Source organism: Styela clava, chromosome 12 (genome assembly GCF_964204865.1).
Source record: "Styela clava chromosome 12, kaStyClav1.hap1.2, whole genome shotgun sequence".
NCBI lineage: Eukaryota > Metazoa > Chordata > Ascidiacea > Stolidobranchia > Styelidae > Styela > Styela clava.
This window is the reverse complement of record NC_135261.1, coordinates 18,653,870-18,676,696: the sequence shown is the minus strand read 5'-3', so window position 1 is coordinate 18,676,696 and position 22,827 is coordinate 18,653,870. Positions and strand designations below refer to the sequence as shown.

Genomic DNA, 22,827 nt, shown 5'->3' with positions numbered 1-22,827 from the left:
GCCACACCGCCAAGTCGAGTTATTTTAGTTCTGCTTTTATGGACCTATCCAGGCTATCATAATTCAGTATTTACCATTTAACACAATAAAGTTGCGTATACTTTGAATTTTCACCCAACCTAGGGTTTTTTTCTCTGCGTGGGATATGGATTTGTGTGAAAAAGATTCTAGATATTTAGGGGTTGCCGTACAAAAACATGGTTTGCGTGGTTTATCCCTTACTCTGCAGTTGTGAACTTACTCAATGATGCCTCATTTTATATGAGAGGATTGCTGGACTCATTGCTGCTGTAGGGTGGTTTACGTAATCGCCGGTCGGTTACGGCTTTCTCCACCATCAAGTGCATGCCTCCAAAAAACAAATCCAACACCCGAAATGGAATGGTAACCGGACGAGTGGCCGTGGTCCGCCATATAGTTCAGCCGTCTTATCGCCTTTCCTCTTCCCATGGGATAAATATGTAAATCCTTTCCTATGACACAAACATATTCAAGCTGAAACCCGGCATTTTCACATGCAGACATAGGGATGCAAACGTGATATTATCTGACGAAGCATGGTTGGTCTCATACATGCTCTGTTTTATTTCAAAGTGACTTATCATAGTGTCGAGGTAATACAACGCAGAGGTCACACGAACTTATTTTATAGGCATGTAGTATATTGTTATCATTTCATTCAGTCTCATATGATTGATCATATTCTCACAACTTAGAATCCTTCATAAAATATATTGAATTGCTAGGAGTACACGAGCATGCGATTTTTAATGAAAACATTACAAACTGTGAGAGGAGCATACATTGGTAAATACTCTATCATAACGAACACAATAACAGCTGGTTCACTAGGATTTCTTGGCGATGCTGTTGCACAAAAATCAGAAAGAAAATTTTCAACAGAACGGGAGTGGGACAAAAAAAGAACTGCTAATATGGCTCTTGTGTGTACAGTTGCTGGTCCAGTTATGCACATATGGTACAAATTTTTAGATGGCAAATTCCCTGGAAGATCACCGGGTATCGTTGCAACAAAAGTGATGATTGATCTACTGAGCGGGCCAATTTGGTATGGATGGTTTATTGGAGGACTAAGCACACTTCGTGGAAATACATTGCCACAGACAGTACAAGAGTTCAAAGACAAACTTCCAATTATTATAGCTATAGATTTAACACTGTGGCCAATTTTTCAGGGGATGAATTTTGCATTATTCCCACCTCACTATAGAATATTAGTGTTGAAATGCAATGAACTTGTATTTGATGTAATTTTCTCTCATATTGCTAATCATGAATACACATTTTCATCTCTTATTACAAAGATTTCAAAAATGTTTCAACGCAAGAGTGCAGATTAAATAAGTCATTTAGTATTCTCTCTGTAATTCTTCGGAAATGTGGAATGGTGAACCCCTTTTAATGAAGGAGCCACTCATTCACTACAAAAAACACTGTGGGTCAGTTATTTAAGACATTAGTAAAAGTTGCTTATTGTTGGGCTCCACAAATGCAGCACGCTTGTGTGCCTCCTCCTTTTCACTTCGGTTCATGCACAAGGGAGTCTTAAACGAGAGAAATGATTCGTCGAATTTTCAACTTTTTCCCAAAAAGAATTTTTGGTATTGAATTGATGGAATGACTATCTGCTGCAGAAATATTACATAATTTCGAGTGCCATGTTTTATTACATATTTTTTGTCACATAATTGGTCCTAGCTGTTTTTGCACATGACTCGCTATTATATTTCTGCTGCCTCATGATAACCACAAACATATTATACAGATTTTATATTACAAAGGAGCATCATTTTTTCCATCTTTTGACATTTTTCTTGCTGTTAAATTTTTTAATGAATCCATCGCCTTTTGCATAAGTCTCCTCTGTGTCATCATCGTCAACTGCACCTCTTCTTCGGCCATTTTTTGATCTTTTATTTTGTTCAGATTCTTTCATTTCCATTCTAGCCATCCTCTGGGCCTCCATTACTCTTTCTTGCAATACTTTGACCTATGGCATAAAATTCATTTGCATCTATTTATTTTGATGGAATACAGTAATAATCAAAATTTGTATGAATTGAAGTGAGACGCTGGAATAGATTAATGCTCAACGGTTGTCAAAAGGTGGAGTCCTAGGCAGCCTAGGACAAATGAAGATGACAAATTGGCAAACTTTATTTGCATAGGCACAGTGAAAAATGTCATAACAAATTTGAATGTACCTCATCTTCTCTCGTTTCATATAGGGGTAATTTCTTCCCGATCAAATGTTCTATTCTTTGGTAAAGCTCAACGTCGTACCTAAAAAATAGAAACACAATAAGTGCTATGTAACGATTTTATTGGAAGTTGAAATTACTTTTGTAAAAGTTGTTGGTGGACTGTGCATCCTACTTTGATTACTACTTACTGTGTTACAAATGTAACAGCTTTTCCAGCCCTTCCCGCTCTCGCAGTTCTGCCAACTCTGTGTATGTAGTCTTTTGAATGGGTGGGAATATCAAAATTAATGACAACGTCCACATGAGGAATATCCAGACCACGGCTTGCGACGTCTGTTGCTATTAGAATTGTCCGAGATTTGCTCTTAAATTTGTGGAGTGCACCTAGCCGCTTTGGCTGAAAACAAATAATTATGTTGTAATAATTATAATGTTTCGTTGAACTATAGGTAAGAAATTTGTACTGAAGGAACATCCAAAAGTGTATCCAAGAGTCTGTCGTCCCGTTAGTAGATCAGATTGGGTATGGGAGTAGCTATTTACACGATGAGAGCTAAAGAGCAAAATGAAACAACTCTCTACTGGCCTAGGCCGCATTAGATGAGAAACAATGACAACATCTATAAACCAGACTAAAAATATCTTGTTCATGAACAGAAATGTTTATTAACATTTAACTTTTGATCAATGGGACACTGTTTGTTTTTGAGTATCCCATCATTGTGAGAGTTATCATCCTTTTAAATTCAAAACGGTTTCTATAATCAGTCTTGATAAGACGCATTGTTTCTGGGTGAGAACCCTTGTAACCACTCTATTAACTGATCATAGTTCAATGGTCCACAAATTTTAGAAAAATTATCAAAACTAAAAAGATGAGAACTACTGTAATAGAGAATAACAATTTTCTAGTGTTCTTGATGATTATATTTTTGCCGGGGTTCAAATGAGCATTGAGAATTGATTGCTTACTTGTGTTAATTGTCCATGTAATGGTATAGCTGTAAATCCCAAATTACGTAAAAGAAGAGCAGTTCGTTGAGTGTTTGCACATGTACTACAGAATACAATGAATGAATTGCCTAGATAGAAAAAGAAATACATGTCATGAACATACTGAGTTCACAGGGAAATCAGAAATATCTTGGAAGTTGGAAATTCAAGATTTCCTAAAATTCTTTAAAATCTATTGAATAAATAAACATAACTACTACTTTTCTTCAAGTGTGGAACACGAGCTTGGAAAAATTACATTGGTAAACAGACTACGACAATGATGTTCGAATTATTCATTTGCGGATAAAAAAAATTATGATTCTGTAGCATATGTGTTCATGTGTTTTAGTTGACGAATCGAATAAACTCTCTAAGCTTTTCATTAATAAAATCTAAAACCGTGATAGGTTTTAGTGACTGGAATAAAGAAATATAAAACTTACCTGCATGCTCATTTAATACTGTTACGAGATAACAGTCCTTTTCCTTTGCAGGTATAAATAAATAATATTGCTGCAGTTTTTCTACTGTGTGATATTTTGTATTCACTGCACATTTAACTGGATTCTTTAGCGCAGCTCTTTGTAGTTTCTTTACTTTTTTTGTCATTGTGGCGGAAAATAGAAATGTTTGTCTTTCCCGAGGAATAGCCTGAATCAATAAAAAATAATGAATCTGAAAAAATTAGGGAGGTCTAGTCAGTCAGTTGGCTTGTTTTCCTTGAAGTCAAAGTTTTCAACAGATATTAAAAAAAATGTATTCAGACATGATTTGAAATTCATCTTGAGTCAAAAATTTTCAACTGGGGCTTAGAGTTGGTTCAAAGCTAATCATGGAGAAATTTAAATTATACGGATAAAAAACAATTTTTTGGAGCATGATCATTTCTCTTTGAAGAAAGTCTCGAAATAACAAAGATAAAGACCTTCAGGATTTTGTCAACTTCTGCTTCAAAATCCATATTCAATATCCTATCTGCTTCATCCATTACCAAAAATTTTAATGTTCGCAATGTAAATCCTTTTGTTTTTTCAAGATGATCAACTAGGCGACCTATAAAAAAACAAAGATTCAAATAGAATTTTCAATTCAAACTTCGTGGTGAATTGTTAAATTTGATATTTCTAAAAAAAATGATGCACTAAATAATATTTAATCTCAGGCTTCAGAATACATATATATAAAGTTGGGTGCTCCCGTAGTATTCGTACCAAGATTGCGCACAGCCTGAACATAGTATGTGTACCAGGTTAGGGTTGGCAGGTTGTGCGCCATCTTGATACAAATACTATGTGAGCGCCTAAAGTTGAGCTGTGGATGTATTTGCATGTAATCTAGAAATAGTGCCTTTAATAATAATAAGTACATAGAGAAATCAAAAGAGAATTACTTTACCTGGTGTGGCAATGATAACATGAGGCTTTTTTGCGAGCATAATGGCTTGACCCATCATGTCCACTCCTCCAACAACGACAGTGGATTTTATGCCAATAGCAGATCCAAGAGCTTTAAATTGCTCATCAATCTGAAATGCCAGTTCTCTTGTTGGTGTTAAGACTAAGGCGAAAAGTCTTTGAGGTGTATCCAGTAAAGCCTGAAATAGAATAACACATCCAGTTGAGAAAATACTGAAACATAGAATAACTAGCACAAAACCACAAATTCATTTATTAAAATAAGAATATCTCGGTATTCGCAATACCAGTAGCGTTAGAAAGTTTGATGACAACATAAATAATATTGCTACAACTAGAGATTTAAAATGTACTTGAACACAAGAGCAAGGCAAAATTTTAAATATTAAGAAAAGTCACCTGCAGTATAGGCAAGCAAAAAGCACCAGTTTTTCCTGAGCCAGTTTCTGCAAGGCCAATTACATCTTTACCATCAAGAGCAACTGGTATAGATTCTTGCTGAATTTTTGAAGGTGTGTTCCATTTTAAGTCTTGACAAGTTTCGCAAAGAACATCTTTTAATCCAAGAGATTGAAATGTTACGTTTTCATCATTTACTAGAAATTCTGAAATCTCATTTTCATTTGTGTCTGTGGATTGAACAGCGTCACTCTGTAAATCTTCACTCGTCATTATTAGTATTCAAATATAAATCTGGTTGTCAGATACTGTACGGTCGGTACATGCCAACATATGTGGAAAGACTGAAATAGATTATAGCCAAATGCAGTAATGCTTTGTTACTCCAGAACTCCGTCACTGTTGAACTGTACTATCAGATAAACACCTGAAATTAAATATTACTGTATTCCGATACCTGTAACGATAATACATACCGTAATATCAGCCGACAATCATCTTGGGTTACACGTTTTGGATCTCGTGTAGTTTCGTACCTGACGTACTTCTAGTGGGCGTAGCATAACAATTTTTTGATATGTCAATCCTAACCCCTGACTACGTCATCCAAAAATTACGTCACTACGACATCACAATCACGTCATACAGCTTGCCAAATATACATACGATCGCCCGAAACGGCATTGGCGCAGACGATAAAGAACTGAATGAAGTTATCGATCTCTCTCCTATTGGAATCGTTGCAACGAGAAAACGAGAGAAATAACTGTTCGATTTTGGGTGCTCATTTGCGCGTCTTGAATGGCAGTTCATATAGTTTGAAGGGCTCTATTACGTCCATGTGACCTCGTAATGATTTAATTTTTGGATGGTGTAGTCCGGTAGGGGTTAGGATTGATACATGAAAAAATTGTCATGCCACGTCCACTAGAAGTATGTTAGGTATGAGACTCCACGTTTTTTCCAAAAAAACTTGGAAGTTGCTGATTTTATTTTTTTCTAGCCAAGATTTTATTTGATTTTGAAGTGTTGCTCAAGCGTAATTGTACGGTACAACTTTATGTGGTAAGTATCACAGCACAAAAACTTGGCGGCATCTATTTTGTATAAAATGGAAATAAAGGCCTAGTGTTTTAATTTTTCGGGCATGAACAGATGAAAGCATCATGATGATCTGATCACTACGGTACGGTACGCACTACCCGTATGCTGCTATCACCGACACTCACCGTATAACTGCACTACCGTACCATTCATAGTTTCGTTTCGACATCTCTGCACACTAATAAGAATGCAACACAAAAAAAAGAATTTAGAAGCGGTGCAAAACGGTAGCGCACACTGTAATATGTTCAACGAGGTTTAATTAAAACCCAATATCTCACGTGTTACGCATACTACAAATTCCGACAGCAAAACTAAATCAAGGATGTTTTTCCGACCCTTGACCCCAGATTGTTCCTATGCTTCATCATTGCAGAAATTTTATAAACATTTTTTTCGTGTTAACAACTGTTTTGATTCAAAATATTCAATCTTCTGCTATCTGTAAGTAATATCAGCTAATTTTAGTCTTGTCTATTGCATCTTTATCGGGACTAATTTTTGTTCATCTAATGAGAATTTCATTGATCCATCCACCATCGGGCGTGTCACATATTGCGTAGGTCGTTGAATGGGATTTTTGAAGATAAGAAACAGCCAAACCTTTTTGGACACGTAGTGGACATAACGATCGTTTCAATATTATGTTGTTGTTGTTGTTTTTGTTCTTGTTCTTGTTCTTTGACACGTTTTTAAAAAGTCGCTTTTCTCTTTGATTACTCGACTAATTGCTTTGAAATTTTCAGTGGTTGAAGATGAAATTTTTCTCCAGAAGGCTATTACTTTTATTTATTTCAAATATTTCTGTTAGCCCTGTAAGATTTGTTTTTGTTTGCTATGACTTTACTAAACGTTCTGGGGTTATCCGACGCCGTTTTGTGTCCAACGGACCATCTTGCAATTTCAATTCACGCTGTCACAAGACAGGACCTTCTAAAGATAGAGAAGTTCTGGTACCGTAACACAGCGCGGTGACACTGAACTAACTCGTAGCTGTCAAAAGCTTGAAAATCCATACAAATATGAGAAATAAAAAGATGAAACTTGGCAGGTAGGTAGAGTTGTGTTTCTTTTAACCATATTTGAAAGTTTCGCGTTTCTACAATTGAAGGAGGGGGAATAGGGGGTGTGCATTTCCGATACGTCGATAATATCTTTGTCAACCAATTTACGGCCACCGTGTTTTCGTCTGTTTGATTGCTGTGATGTGGTGCTTTGTTTATAATTTAACGAGTTTTGTTCGAAATAACCGTGTTCTTGAAATATATCCTATAATATCTTTGTCAACCAATTTGCGACCACCGTGTTTTGTTTGTTTGATTGCTGTATGGCTGCGTATGCGATATTCTCGACGCAGCAGAAACGATGATCAAGGCTTGAAATCCATGGTCGCAAATACGTCTTTCGAGTGCCGTACTTTGGGGATTTGTATAGCTTTAACCCTTTGTCGTAGAAAGTTAATACGAGGTTTAGCGTGTAGAATAAATGCCGCCAATGCACCCACGGTGAAAAAATTAACGGGTTAGATATATTGGTTTTTGTTTTATAGCGGTTTGAATGAAATTGTCCGCAGACTGGCTACACCACCCTAGGCCTGGTGAGTTGTCCGTGTAGTCGAATTGTCCATCAGCCCTAAACGGCTATGACAGTAACTGTACCAAAAATTGTACCCCGATTCGGCTGGTGTTAAGTTGACGCATGTTATTTAGTAACGTTTTTATGTGAAATGTTTGACTGTGGTTCGGTACCTGATCCGATAATACGGTACATAATTGACTCATATCACGAGATATTTCAACTGATGTTTCAATTGTCACAGGACCTAAAATATCTATGACAGTCCCTGTACCGTCACGGTACCCCGATACAGGTACTGGTAAGTCACCGCCGGTATGTTAGTCGTTGGTCACCGCATATGATTTTTGGGGAATTGTTCTGCGTGTCCATATATTTGAGCATTGCTCTCATGTTTTTTTATATAAAACCATGTTTTTGGAAAGATGTGCTAAATACGTGAAAAGCTAGATTTACTAAACTCCGTCATACAAAAGTCGGCATTTCGAAACTGGTTAACATGTTTATACCTATCATTTTGATTCAAAATTAAGTTAATTTTAGCTAACAATAGATTACTATATGATCACCTCAACTAAGCTAAAAACTTCTCGGCATACAAAATGAGCAGTGGTTCATTTGATTACCGGCAATACTTAACCTCTGGAAACACGACAAAAATAATGACAACGGCGCATCTCTGGTAATGACACCGCATCTCTGATTAACCTTCATGGGTTCGCATCCCATGCGGGAATGATCATGTGCAAGAGGATTGCTGGACTCCTCACCGCCGTAGGGTGGTTCACGTAACCGCTGGTCGGTTACGGCTTCCTCCACCATCAAGTCCATGCTTCCGAAAACAAATAACTGGCTAACTAATCCCATACCCGACCTGGACCGGTAACCGGCCGAGAGGCCGTGGTTAGGATAGGATTTACATATTTATCCCGGGGGAGAGGAAAGCCTATAAGACGGCTTATTCATATAGCGAACCACGGCCTCTCGTCCGATTACCATTCCAAGTCGGGTATGGGATTAGTTATATTGTTTGTTTTCGGAAGCATGGACTTGGTGGTGGAGGAAGCCGTAACCGACCAGCGGTTACGTGTACCTCCCAACGACGGCGAGGAGTCCAGCAATTCTCTCGCACATAACCATCCCTGCATGGGATTCGAACCTGCGAACCCACGCAGAGTAATTAGAGGTGCGGTGGCGAGCGTATTCCTAACGCTTAGCCCGTTGAGCCACACCGCCGCGCCTATGATGCCACCGCCATATGATTGAGCCGTCCTCTCTTCCGGGATAATATGTAAATCCTTCCTTCCAAATGTCATGCAAAACTACAAAATATGACAATCACATTTCCTTATCACTTTATTATTAGTTACAAAATATTTATACTCTCATACTCATAGACTCTCAGAATTAAAGATCTCTACCATCCCCTAAACTTGGTAACACAACCCTAAAATGCAAAGCTGGGAAGCATACTGATTTGAGGCGACAGAGAATCAAATTTCAGCTGCAAAAATACCCGATTGTAATTATCATTGAAGGGATGGGGTCGCTGATGGAGCTTGTCAACTTTGGTCTAAATAAACATCAACAGAGACTTAATTGATAATATGAAAGATTAGGATGTTCGATAAGCGGGAAATTAATGGATACCTTAATTTTCAGTTATTGGCCGATTAACGTCATGTCAATTTAAGAATAGGATAGGATTTACATATTTATCCCGGGGGAGAGGAAAGCCGATAAGGTGGGATTAGTTATATTGTTTGTTTTCGGAGGCATGGACTTGGTGGTGGAGGAAGCCGTAACCGACCAGCGGTTACGTGAACCCCCCAACGACGGCGAGGAGTCCAGCAATCCTCTCGCACATAACCATCCCTGCTAGTACGGTATATTTTGTCGTCTGTTTGTTTCATATAAAATATTTTATCAGCCAATCGATAAATGAGAGCAGGAAATAGTATTCAATTGTGTCATATCGTGTCAAAATCTTATCGCCGGATCGTTCATCAATTCAAAAAATAGGTAATAGTCCCTTAATTACAATAAATGTCTTTCGCCTCTTTTCATCTGCGCATTGAATATCGGGTCTTTATTTGTTTTTACCACGAGATAAACACTGTCGTCTTTGCCACTCACTATGCACTGACGAAGTTTATTGCAAAGCCCATATATACCTGGTTTATTGAACAGAGATCGTTGCTTACATGGTTTGTGCACTATATATTATAATGTATATCACAATGCAGTGGTGAGCTATCGATAAATTCATTTTGCAATTTAAAATTTTTTTAAGACTTTATGGACACCCTATACATTTTCACGAACTTGGTGCGTTCGGGTTGTTACGATTTTTTCAGCTCATCCCTGTCACAATGTATGTATGTGGCAATGTTAGGCTAATGTTCTGTAGATGCACTATGTATCGTTTCTGTTTATGGACCGACTGTGGCCTGTAAAGGATAACTTGCTGAACAGCACGCACTCATCAGAGGATACCGATACTTATTTCTTGGCAAACATCGGAATGGCAAATACTACGGAAACTATAAATATTAATGGCAATTCCATGTAACTGTATTTTCGAAAATCAAGAACCATTATAATATATTGATTTGTAATATAAACACAGCCAGGCATCATTTTTCGAAAAGAAAGAGAGACCAATCATATTCAATATTTTCCTTTAATTCGGTCTCCTATGATCACTATTGTTTGATGTTTTGAGTTTGGCTAATATAATTAAGCCCGCATCAAGCTATTACTAAAGCGTCATAATTAAGTCCCCACACAACATATCACATAATATCAAGTTTATAATATAACAATCTGGTCAATAATCTATAAGAACCTTCCCAAGTTATAAAGATTGCTGAAACATTACAAAGGCAAAACGTGCTGCCCAATGATTCCTTTTTATAGTAGATACTATCAACACAATTAGCAAATTAAAAAGTAAAATATATCGCACATGAAAAAAAGAGCTAAAAACATTTAAAACAAATAGGAAAAGTTAGAATTAAAGTGCAATAAGAAAGAGAAGTGAGGATTGTTGTGATCTTTAAAATGAAATTAGTGTCTGTCAATTTCAAAGTCCCTCGAAAATCAAATACGAATGTAGCATTTGAGATATATGGTAATGAAGTAATATGTTGAAATTCAACAACAATAATACCCACTTTTATTACCTAGGTAGTTGTTATAGTGCCGTTTTTGGAGTTCTGTTATCAACACATTTCCACTGCGCATTATTCAGTTAATAAATAGACCAAAAATATACTTGGCCATAATAATTACAGTGTACAGTGGGTAATGAAAATACTAAGAAAGAAGTGACCAGTATAATAAACGAGATTTCAAGATACTTGAGATTTACTGACAAATATTAAATATCTCACATCAAAAACTGTAGTTTCCATGAATCAATATCAAAAACAGCATACTTAAACACATTTTTTCAAAGAAAATCATGTCAGGCAAAAGCCATGCATCTGTCATATATGCTATTAATTAAGGAGCCATGATCATACTGTTGAGATGTTTGAGATGAGCATTAGCGTTACCTTGAGGTTTGAATTAAAGTTAAATAAGTGAATAGAACATGATGTAAGCAAACATAAGTATATGAAAATACTTTCAGGTTTTTGTTGCGGTGGACGATTTTTACATATATTGGCCTTTATTTATTTGATATTTTCACAAATAGAGTTCACGACCTTGTGAAAATTATCAGGTTGATCTGCATAAACATGATGTCCAGCGGCTTTTATAGAATATACTTGTACATCATTATCAGGGAGTAACTCTTGTGTTTGGTTACCGCACTTACTGTCCATCCAAGTTCGAGCACCGTATACAAAACTGACTGGCATTCCTGGCTTTAATCCACCTATCCTTTCAATCATTGGATTTAATGCAAAGCCAATTTTTTCAGTGAGGTTTTTAAATCCGACTTCACCGCTTGGGTTTTGGGCATTGCAGTGATATATGTAATCAAAAACAGGAGAAGGATCATCTTCTTCTGATAAATCATTGAATTTTTCTCCTAAATCACCACGAAGTCTAATTAAACGTGGCCCTAAAGGACCACTTCCTCGCACAGCTGCAAGAGGGTTGAAAGGAGAAAGCACTTTCACCAGTCCACGTGCCCACCATGGTATGCGTCGTACTCTGGTATCGTCTGCTTTCCATGCAGGAAATCCCCATGGATCAGCAAGTATAAGATGTTCTATTCTTTCTGGATATTTCAGAGCATAACTGCTGGCTAGATATCCACCAAAACTATGACCAAGAATAATCATTTTATTCAGCCCTACGGAATCTCTCCATTGTTCTATTGATTCGACAAACTGATTCTCTGAATCTATTGCATCTTTCTCAAAATTCGGGTGGCTACTTCGTCCAAATCCAAGTAGATCAAATGCGTAAACAGGTCGTTTTCCTACTAGTGCATCATAGTTCAAGGCAAACAGTCCGATACCCCCGGCCATTCCATGAACCATCACCAAAGGAGTCTTGTCTTCAATTTCTTTGTTGAACATCAGTGTCCATATCATATTCCCGTTTGGCAAACGTACAAACTCTTTCTGGTGTTTAGACTTCACAACTGACATCATTTTTTCCTCGGATTTAATCAACGACCTCAGTGATGTCGGCCGCCACCTTAGCCACGAAAACCAGCCATTTTCGGTGCAACGTTGCGGACCATCGGCTGACTGAATTTCCATATCTTCCGTCATGTTGAAAATTGGATATTTTATCTTACAAAACTGTTTCCGGACGTCCAACACGCGACTGCGAGACGCCAGTAAAATGAATAAGTGAAAAACTCCGATCTTATTACGGTATCCTATAAATCCAATACAGACTAGAGCAGAATAGAAAGATTTCGCACAAGAGCTTTTGACTCACACCGCCAGTCAGCACAAGCCTGCATAAAGCCAGTGAGAACAAACCAGAATAGTGACTCAGCATAAAATGAAGAGCGTCACACCACACAACGTTCGTCACATGACCACAAAGATGTGTTTATATTGTCGCGAGACAACCAATCGCTCGAATGTCTTTTCTCGATAGCTATCTTTTATGTAATATGTAAAGATGGACGATTGTTGGGTTTTGAACAATCGCCGCTGTACGATTAGTGGCAAAACAATCGTGCAATTGGGTGAGCGAACACGTACTACTTCTATTTCAATACCTTCCCACCTAAAATCTGTAGGCTACGCTTTAAACCTTTCTTTGGGGTTTCGTTTGCTTTCCCGATTCTATAATTAGTTTTATTTTTTTGTTTTTATCAATTATTTTATCGTCTATTGCTGATTATGGAGTCGAAATAAACACATACTTATACTCGTAGGCAATGTTCCCTCTAATTTTTTGTAGTATGTGTGCGCAGAAATTTTGGTGTGTGCGCACTTTTTTTGGAAATGACTAATATTTGTGCAAAAACCAATGAAGAAATTTTGACGTTCTAACCGGGTAATAAGTGCGCCAACAACAAACTTTCTCAACCTGCCAACCATTGTTACATTGCATCGAAATACGTCTGTGCGCAGTAAATCTATGCGTGTGCGCAGCCTCTGAAAGCTGTGTGCGCGCGCACACCTTAGAGCAGTGGTTCTCAACCTTTTTGTCTTTGCGGACCTTTCTGATGCTCTCAAAGCGGTCGCGGACCCCTCAAAAGTGTTTTATTTGAAATTCAGTTCATAGCTTAAACAGAAACCTAATGTTCCATACATATTTAACCATGCCAAAGATAACACCAAACTAGTGAACATTTCAATTTATTTTGTCAAATCAAATACACTTAATGGGATTTTTGCTGTTGCATATCATAAGCAAGTCTTGAAATACGTAGTCGTGTTTTTGATAACGATAGACGCATAAAGGTAAGTGAAGGCGATTGGAACAATAACACGTAATGCTTACATCAATACTTTTGGGTACGACGACAAAATGGCGCACCAAAACTGAGAAAGTGATCACTGTGGCTGTGTTCTCGTATTTATCATTGTGATGTCATAACTTGAGTTCGTCACAATATGTCTACGGGAGTTGGATCAGAATAGTTTTTGTAGGCTATTGTCACATTGTCATAGGCAGCAAATTTTCGAGCGTATTACAAAAAAAAACGATATCAAATTGCAAATAATTTCCTAAAATTTTAATTTAATCGCGGACCCCCTGGAAATGCTTCGCGGACCACTGGGGATCCACGGACCCCTGGTTGAGAACTACTGCTCTAAATCCTCTAATTTATAATAATATGGAGCGTAAACAACAACAGACTGCTGAGACAACTCAACAAGGGATGATCATACCAATAAAATGCGCCTGGAAAGCACAACAAAAAATAAATTTCTCAATTACTCTAACGAAATTTCGAAAATTTATTAAACCCTTCAACTTCTGTTTGTGTAAGATTGTACTCAAAAGTTTCAGTAAACTGGAAAGCTTTGCACAAAAGTTATGTTTTTCATAATATATGTTCTAAATCAGTGGTTCCCAACCTTTCTACCCTAGCGGACCGGTGAAAATGGATTAAATGTACTCGGGGACCGGCAAAAAATTGAAATGACCGGAACATAAAAGAATAACATATATTTGCGTAATATAATGCAATGTCGGGCACTCAATATGCATCTAGACAAAAAAGGCACACTCAAAAACAGCTCATACAAAGAAAAACTATCAAATAATGTGCCGACCAAAAATATTTGCGTACTGAAATGCAGTGCTGAGTACCCATTATGCGTAAGAAAGGCACACATAAAACATCTCACATAAAAAAACATGTACATGCCAAATCATGTACAAACGCAATTAACTCTAGTGAAAATTTTGCTGCTGTTTAGTTCCCAATATAGGATTGCAAACGATGCCTGAAAGAAGTTTCTGCAACACGTAGCCCTGCAGCGGCGTGCAGCAAATTTCCTTGCTTCGCTTTAGTTAAAGCTAGTGATGATAATATTTTTATATATAAGGAATAAAAATAAAAGTAACTCGTTGAAAATACGAACAACAGTTTGATTGCTTGATTACTTAGTGATGGGTATTCGTTATTAAGAGATATCAAAAATTGTGACAGTGATTCTTTTTTAAATCTGAACTGTATATTAGAATCAAAATTTAAATCAAGCTTTTTCATTGGGTTTATCATATTAATCCCTCTGCAGTTGATCTATGCTTCAAACAGGATGAATTCACATTACAATGACAAAGTCGTCGGTAATTTGGCACCAGGCTCAAAATCCTACTTTGTCTGCTCAAGATACTGGAAAAGATCTCAGCGGCCCATGCTTTTTTGCGCTCCTCGTGACCACCTGCCATATTTTACTGGAGTATTATACTTTTCTTTCCTGTTTTTTGGTTTGAACAAAGAAATATGCATAACGTTTTATTTGGATGGTCATATAAATCAGGAAAAGCATGCAGTACAGATAAAGCACGCGTGCCAATTTTTAGGTTTCTGAATCTTGCGAGATTTGATGGAGCGCATTCACGATGAATCGTAGCCGAAAAAGCAAAAAGTGTGATTCCTTGGCGCCAAGATGTCGCGAAAGACGTCGCAATATGACAGCGGAAGAGAAATTGCGTAATAAATCAACCTCGTCTTCGGTAAAGAGATCGGAGCGCATTCGAGGTGAATTGGAGCCGAAAAAGCGAAAAGTATGATTACTCGGCGCCGACAGCGGAAGAGAAATTGCGTAATAAACCAACGCAACCTCAATCAATCAATCTTTTATTTGTCAACACAAAAAACAAGCATAAAGAAAATTGTTACAACAAACGAAATATACTGGTCATGTTAATTGTGTGACCGGAGTCGCGAGGAACCTAAGGTCTTCTAGCAGCGACACCTAGCTGATGCGGGTTAGTAACTATATGAGACACAACTATTGAATACCAGTAGTTGCGGCAGTGTATACATAATTGAGGCTACTGTGCAGATTATTTAACAAAATAAATATATACCTATCACGAGAGAATGCACTGAAGAGAGAAAATGGGAGGACAACAAGAAAAAATAAAGAAAAACTTGAAGAGAATGCAAATTTGGCAAATGTAAAACTAAAAACCATGGAAAACGAACAATACGCACAAAATTTTTTTAACAAATACAATTTTGAAAGCTTATATACAAATTAAAAAGAGATTACCACTCTGATTAGGTTACAGCGAAGGATATATTGCAAACAATACCAGTACGGTAAAGCGTCCTCGTTAAAGCGATTCAGACGGCATAAAAACAACAAAACACCGAAATTTTCTCGCGGACCGGCAAAAAAGCTTCGCGGACCGGCACCGGTCCGCGGACCGGCGGTTGGGAACCAATGCCTTAGAGGGAACACTGCTCGTAGGTCAATCAATAAAACTCCATTTGCATGGAAAGGCGCTTTTCGAAAATTATGAAACGGTTTATTTTAAAACGCGAACAATATATATACGGACACACAATGTTTTTTTAATCTTTTCATTCATGCTCACACATGTACTTTACTTTTTTCCTAACACGATAGCGAGGTATCCAAATAATCTAAGAACGAATACTGTGATTGAGGAGCTTTGTTATGAGTCAGTCAAACTGTTTCATTCAAATAGCAACGACACTGAGCTAATTAAAAGCTAAATGTTAAATTCAACTACAGTACTTCAATCCGGGTCAAAATCTAATATGTTTTATTAGAAATACGTTCAAATTAATTTGTATTTTATTCTCAAACGGAGTAACAACAAAAGCTGTTTTATACAAATAGTAAAAATGTACAAATGCTAAATTATGTACCGTAATTCAACAAGGACATTCCACATTTGAAGTTATTATATTTCTATTGTGCCGGCCTGTGCTAATGGTTGTTTTGCAAATTCCTGAAGTAGCCTTGGTACAATGTTCAAAAATTCAAACTAGAATATCCGTTTTTCATTCAGCTTGCAAACAAACGCACGAGCTAACTTGTAGGCACAATCATATCATGTTGACTGCATTTCGGTATTTTGGCAAAATTCTTATTATTAGTTGTAAATTGGATCTAACTCGGAATCTTAGAATTAGGACAAAACAAGTTCACCATAACAATTCATTTTCTACCTGATAGCTGGGATAGAATGAAACAGTATATATCCGCGAAATACTGTAGAATTGTGACGATCAAGTTCTCAATAATATATATAGGCTATATCAACTTATCTTTGTATTCGTTGTTGGGAGTTAGGATCGGGCAATCGCGGAAAAAGGTTGCGATAGAGATCAAGCTAGGGATTGGATCGCTCCCATCTGCCTTCATACAACACAACGTCAAAACATAATATTATATTGGCTAAAACTGCAATATAAAACTATTGTCCATAGAAATATAATCGCTAACTTTGGTTGGTCTTATTCTATAACGGATTCATATCCTAGCTCGACATTTGGGACTTTGCACCAGGATTTAAAATCGATATCGCCACCGGTTATTGAACCATCAAAAAGTTTATTTTATAACCTACTTGTGATAGTCCCCCAAAAAATAAGTATATATTTCGAATTCGCAATAGGAATACAAAATTTCATAAGCATAAAGCTCTGGAAAGCGCAATAAAAAGTCCTTTTTTTTCTTTAGTTTTAACAAATATTCTAACTCGCGCATATAGCTTACAGCTAGCTGTACGGTTATCTATGTTCTATATCATGGTATCCACATTTTCTTAGACATTTAAACCTATTTCATTGACCCAAAATTACCTGATGGTTTGCAAAACAGCTTCTGACTGCAACAAAATTTTCCTTTTACCTGTGCTGTTCGAAATGGCTGTTTTATTTCTTTCATTTGTACTAAATGGGTTAAAAGAGGACGAATGGATGTAAAAACCTAATCGGTGATTATTGTCAATATACCCTTCAAAACCCTACAGGTGACTCGCTAGTACACGCATCTCCAGCTGTGTGGCACAATGCTAGTGTCTAACCTACGTGTGGGAGTTGTGACCCGCCAGATTTAGTCGAGAGCCGGCGGCCGCGTCTTTTATCAAAGGTACCGTATAACTATTTATTTGTCCAATAGAAAGAGAAGTTGGATGTGGCCTATGTTTCGCAAAATTCCACCTGATGCAATGAAATATGAAAACTTTTGGCATAAGGGCTGTACAAGTATTGCGACAAAAACATTCAAACAGATTTCTTCTGTAACGGAGCAAAATCTTTTTCTTACATTTTTTAAAATAATAATTCCTACAGTGTGTGCAGCACCATTTTTCCGTAGTCTCACGGCGATGCAATGGGTATTTCAATAAAAAAAAAACAGAAGATAGAGAAACAAATTTGATCTAAAACAAGCCCTTCTTTTGAAACAGGCTGTTTTTTAGAAATCGAGAAAAACAAAACCTCAGTTTGAGTTTTAATTAACCGTGTGACTTGGGAAGTTTCTTGCCCTCAGTAGCACTGGTTGTACGTTTAGACGTGTATTCAAGACCCGTTTCTTCAAGTTTCCTTTAGATTCAATATTTTAAGGGCAGGGGCTCTCAAACTTTTTGGCTTCATGCCCGTAAAGAAATTGACGATTATTTACGTAACCCTACAATAAATATATAAAAATATTTGAAAACCGTACCACTTTGTTGCCACATTTCGGCGCTACTGTTGTCAAATTTTATTGATGCCGTGATTGCTTCTTTGGACAGTTGCAAAATTAGCGAAGTCAGTATTTTGATAAGTAAAGGAATAGCTCGCGGAGCCCCTAGGTTTCTCTCACTGAGCCATGGGGCACTTTGAGAACCTATTGTTTTTAGAGCATATTATTGGACATGTTAGTGGACGTAACGGTCGTTTCAATATTATGTTGTTGTTCTTGTTATTCGTCATCATTATCATTAAAAATCGCTTTTCTCTCCAAATACTGGACCAGTTGCTTTGAAATTTTCAGTGATTAACGGTTGATTTTTTTGCCAGAAGGCTGTTTCTTTTATTTATTTCTAAATTTCGTATGAAATATGATATTTCGTCCAAAATTTCTCTGTATTATTTTATCCACGGGAACACTGGCTGTCCGGTTTAATTCTGTAAATTTTTGCTACGCGAAACTCAGAATTTTTTTGAGGGTACCGGTAGCGTCAAAGGTAAGGACTGCTTCGCACTGGTTAACGTGCCAAAATATTTGAGCATTGTTCTCTTGTTTTCAAGATCGTTCTTTAATATCACACTACTCGTCATATCGCAGCCAAATAATATATGTGCGTGTGTGTGTATCTTTTTCTTAGATTATTAGTAAGTCACATGAGTACCGCAATTCCATTTTGATTTTTTCGTATATTGAGGAATTCCATACTGGAAAACCCAAAAAGACGACGCAAAAGCGGATATTCTGCCAATATAATGCAATTGAAAACCAATCTTCGAATTTATGCTCGAATTTAACTCTGTATAATCTCCATATTTGATGAAGTAACTTCACAAGCAGACTATACAGTATTTTGGAAAATTAAATTCCGTTTTATTCAAATCACAAAGATGTTTATGCTATTTGCAGAATTTTTCAGCTCTTCCGTGTGCAGAATTGAAGTCAAGATCCGGTCCAACTGACACAATGGAAAACGGATTGATACTCGTATGACTCATCTGAAAATAGCACAGACTTATTTATCTTTATAAAATCATAGACTGTCGGGTCGGTTTTAGTGAGGGAAATTTTGTAAATTATACATCAGGTAAACTCAATTTTAGGTGAATAAGACAGACAGAGCCTCAATGTAATACCAAGCAACTCAGTAAACGAGAATATCGGTCGGAGACCGAAGACTTATCGATCTTAGATCGGTAATTAGTTAATAACTCGCTAATTATACGACATAATTAACCCAAAATCGATAGGCGTCTGGTCCGAGGTAAGGTGCATGCACATGCAAAATTTGGAGCAGATTCAACCACGCGTTCGTGAGATATCGCGTTCATCTAACAGACACACACACACACACACACAGACATACATACAAATACCTATCAATATACTTACCGATCTTAAGATCGATAAGTAATAATAATAAGCTTACATCTACAAATAAGGCGGCGATTTTTGGAACGATCATTATTGCAAGCCTTGATAACATTACTTGTGGTTTTTTACTATATGATATTACAAATTACGAAAACATTACAGCTAGAAGAGATCGTTTTAGGTTATAAAAATTCTTGATAGGGACTGAATAAAATCTTACCATGTAATGCTTCCGGATATGGTCAAAGTCGGTCGTGTCTCCAAAACCAGAAGTCTGGTACAAGTCCCTCAAATATCCCCATAAATTAGGGTAATCTTTAATCTGTCTTCTGTTACACTAAAGATAATAGATGAATTTGAGTATATGACAATGGGTTGAAGATAAATGAAAGTAGCCTACACCATGACGCGAAACGACTGGTTGCTTTTGAATGAACAGATATAATATTAACGTGAATAAAACTTAACATAACGTGAACAAAAATAAATACGATTCAAGATGACCAGAATGTCCTACCCGATCGAACTAAATACTTGAACATTCAATCACCTCACCTTGAAATGTCCATGGTAAACTTTATCAAATCTGACAAGAGTCGTGAACAGACGAATATCGGCTTCAGTCAAACGGTCACCTACGAGATATCGAGATTTGCCTAAAACCTCTTCTGCCTTTATTAAAAAAATAACGTCATTCAGATGTAATTGGAATTGGTGAAATAAAAAAAATCAACCGGATTTGGTTCACAAAGAAATCAACTTACAAACCTTATCCAAATTTTCGAACAAATCTCCGACCGCTTTATCGTAAGCTTCCTGAGTCCGAGCAAAACCAGACCTGTACACGCCATTGTTGATGGTCCTGAAATCGACAAAATTAGAACAATCTGCAATTAGTTTAGTCTTTCGAACACCATTTTTCTTTTAACGAAAAATGATTTGTCAACTTAGGTGCTCAGTTTTTATTTGTAAAAAGTTCAAATGATTCATGCACGCTTTTAATTTTTATTGCTGACGCCGTCATTTCTTGGCTCACAACCCTTATCTCATTCAGTATGGGTAGGCGACGTCAAACCGTAAAGATTTAAGTCGTTCCAGGTCCAGTAGCCCCGAAAATAATTCGGCATCTAATTGTTTAGGCCTTATTCTGGGGACAAAGTGAATCAAACTTGTAAACAGCTCATGGTTTTTATATTCATTTTCTTACTAACAATTTAATACATACAAATGTATCCATATTCTGAGTTATAGGATTTAAACAAGGAATAGCAACTACATAATGTAAACAATTGATGCGTTTTCATAAATCCCAACTTAAAGGAGGGCAACCATTGGCGTGCACATGCCTTGCAATTGTGATCAGCTATGAATAAAATACGACATCGACGTTGCTAAACATCTCAGCAATGTATGAATACTGTAATTTTTGTAATATATTTGGCAGAAAGTTCAAATTTTGAAACGAGAGATGGACCAATCACTGAATCTCAAGCAAACTTACGGATACACCCATTCATTAATTGCATCGATTTGTTGACGAAGATCTTCTGGATAGATATCTACTGCTCTTTTCTGATCATCGGAACAGAATTCATTGAATTCCTTTGACAATATTCGAATTATTTCACTCGATTCGTTGTTGACAATCGTTTTCTTTTCCTTGTCGAAGAGGACTGGAACAGTTATTCGACCTTGGTAATCTGAAACAATGTAGAGTACATAAAAGTAAGTATTCATGAACAAAATATCAACGGAGAATTGTTATTTAATACTAATTACACATAATAAAGGCAAATTCAAATAGTTTTTGAAATTTGATATCGTTTTAAAACATATATATGAAAGAGCTACCGTCATACCAGGTGAAACCATATTGTAAACTTCTCTCAGATATTCCGCTCCAAATATTGGATCTTTAGTGCATTGTGGGACCTGAAATTGTTTATTGAGCTTTTGTTGAATATTTTTCGGTTAATTTTATCAATACAAAGTATTACAAACTGATATAACTAACCTTGTCATTGAATTTCCATCCTTTGTCCAGCATCAAGAAATCTACGACGGTATAAGAAATAACGTCTTCCAGCCCTTTCAATCTGCATTTAGTTAACTTTGTGTTAAGTTTGGTTAATCCTATTATTTACAATGAATGCAGGAAATGAAATTGTTTTATTGGTTCAAACTTGAGTGAAATACTTCGCACTTCGCTTACACGTGCAAACACAATTGGGAAAATGTACTAGGGAAAATGTACTAGTGAAAATTCTGCAACGATAACAATACAATCACTAGTATTGATTTAACTGCACGATTCTTCCATAACTTACTTTCGTGTGATAAGAGTCCGGTGCGCCCATGGACAAGCTAGAGAAACATAAATGTGATAACGCCCTGCTTCTGCCTTGAATCCACTCGAACCGTCGGCTAAAGTTGAAAAAATATATATATTAATTCGCAAAAGTTCGAGATTTCTATGGCGAAAGACGATTTTTTTCATATAATACTCCCACCAATTTGTACAAAGGGTGGGTGCCAGAATGCGTTTATACAATTTTGAACTATCGCAAATGGCTGTTTCGTTTTTGATCCAACTTGGTTTACTTTGCGTATGTGGACTTTTTTGAACGAAGATTTCCAATTAAAGAAATGAACTCAATTTTGCCGTGTCGTATTACAAACTCGACGGTTATGGCACGTGTTTATTTTAACATCGACTAACCAGTAACAACTTCAAGCTGATTTTACGCATTCGAACTCTAAACAAATTTTCATACCTGTTATCCAATTTCGAAAAGATGACGGTGCTCGCACGAATTCACCATTTTTGATAGCCGTACCCATTATATCGTCCTTTTTAGCAGTTTGCGCCATTTTCGAAAGTGAATAGTTCCGTCTTAAAAGTATAGTGAATAATTTTCTAGAAATATGCATTGATTGTCTATATATAATGTTGAATTGACAGTAATCGAGTTTCAAAGAATGGTATGGCTCTCCGTGCTCTTTCAAAACACTGTCAAACTTACAGAACTGAGAATAAGCCATCTTTTGTTTAAACGTTTGTGTTACTCTGACGAGTTGTAACGCGATAATGCTTCCTGATTGATAGAAGTTTGTCACGCTGACCATAAGATTTTACCATGTAAG

The 22,827-nt window shown here is 36.8% G+C and overlaps 4 protein-coding genes across 4 annotated transcripts; 1 reads left to right on the top strand and 3 right to left on the bottom strand.

Moving 5' to 3' along the window:
* Positions 1 to 747: 747 nt before the first annotated feature.
* Positions 748 to 5,513, bottom strand: LOC120329357 (putative ATP-dependent RNA helicase DDX47). Its single transcript, XM_039395962.2, has 8 exons — positions 5,036 to 5,513; positions 4,617 to 4,815; positions 4,147 to 4,274; positions 3,665 to 3,872; positions 3,198 to 3,307; positions 2,414 to 2,622; positions 2,226 to 2,304; positions 748 to 2,011 (listed from the first exon to the last, which is right to left on the bottom strand). Exons 1-8 carry the CDS (start codon positions 5,306 to 5,308, stop codon positions 1,808 to 1,810), a joined length of 1,410 nt encoding a protein of 469 aa, XP_039251896.2. The 5' UTR covers positions 5,309 to 5,513; the 3' UTR covers positions 748 to 1,807.
* On the top strand, positions 759 to 1,427 carry LOC120329389 (mpv17-like protein 2). The gene has a single exon (XM_039395998.2). It carries the CDS (start codon positions 759 to 761, stop codon positions 1,359 to 1,361), a length of 603 nt encoding a protein of 200 aa, XP_039251932.2. The 3' UTR covers positions 1,362 to 1,427.
* A 4,759-nt stretch (positions 5,514 to 10,272) lies between the features above and the next one.
* LOC120329370 ((Lyso)-N-acylphosphatidylethanolamine lipase-like) lies at positions 10,273 to 12,733 on the bottom strand. Its single transcript, XM_039395978.2, has one exon. The coding sequence runs from the start codon at positions 12,448 to 12,450 to the stop codon at positions 11,395 to 11,397; it is 1,056 nt and encodes a 351-aa protein (XP_039251912.2). The 5' UTR covers positions 12,451 to 12,733; the 3' UTR covers positions 10,273 to 11,394.
* Positions 12,734 to 19,153: 6,420 nt separating this feature from the next.
* On the bottom strand, positions 19,154 to 22,696 carry LOC120329365 (glutathionyl-hydroquinone reductase YqjG-like). Its single transcript, XM_039395971.2, has 9 exons — positions 22,458 to 22,696; positions 22,011 to 22,107; positions 21,698 to 21,779; positions 21,543 to 21,615; positions 21,185 to 21,383; positions 20,452 to 20,545; positions 20,239 to 20,355; positions 19,904 to 20,020; positions 19,154 to 19,307 (listed from the first exon to the last, which is right to left on the bottom strand). The coding sequence occupies exons 1-9, from the start codon at positions 22,612 to 22,614 to the stop codon at positions 19,209 to 19,211; spliced, it is 1,035 nt and encodes a 344-aa protein (XP_039251905.2). The 5' UTR covers positions 22,615 to 22,696; the 3' UTR covers positions 19,154 to 19,208.
* Between the last annotated feature and the right edge of the window lie 131 nt (positions 22,697 to 22,827).

Coding starts and splice junctions, on each gene's coding strand:
- LOC120329370 (XM_039395978.2), bottom strand. CDS start 12,450: ATGACGGAAGATATGGAAATTCAGTCAGCCGATGGTCCGCAACGTTGC.
- LOC120329365 (XM_039395971.2), bottom strand. CDS start 22,614: ATGCATATTTCTAGAAAATTATTCACTATACTTTTAAGACGGAACTAT. Junction 22,108..22,457: donor TTTTCGAAATTGGATAACAG/GTATGAAAATTT, acceptor TTTCAACTTTAG/CCGACGGTTCGAGTGGATTC. Junction 21,616..21,697: donor GATGGAAATTCAATGACAAG/GTTAGTTATATC, acceptor AAACAATTTCAG/GTCCCACAATGCACTAAAGA.
- LOC120329357 (XM_039395962.2), bottom strand. CDS start 5,308: ATGACGAGTGAAGATTTACAGAGTGACGCTGTTCAATCCACAGACACA. Junction 3,308..3,664: donor AGTATTAAATGAGCATGCAG/GTAAGTTTTATA, acceptor TTTTCTATCTAG/GCAATTCATTCATTGTATTC. Junction 2,012..2,225: donor ATGAAACGAGAGAAGATGAG/GTACATTCAAAT, acceptor TTTATGCCATAG/GTCAAAGTATTGCAAGAAAG.
- LOC120329389 (XM_039395998.2), top strand. CDS start 759: ATGCGATTTTTAATGAAAACATTACAAACTGTGAGAGGAGCATACATT.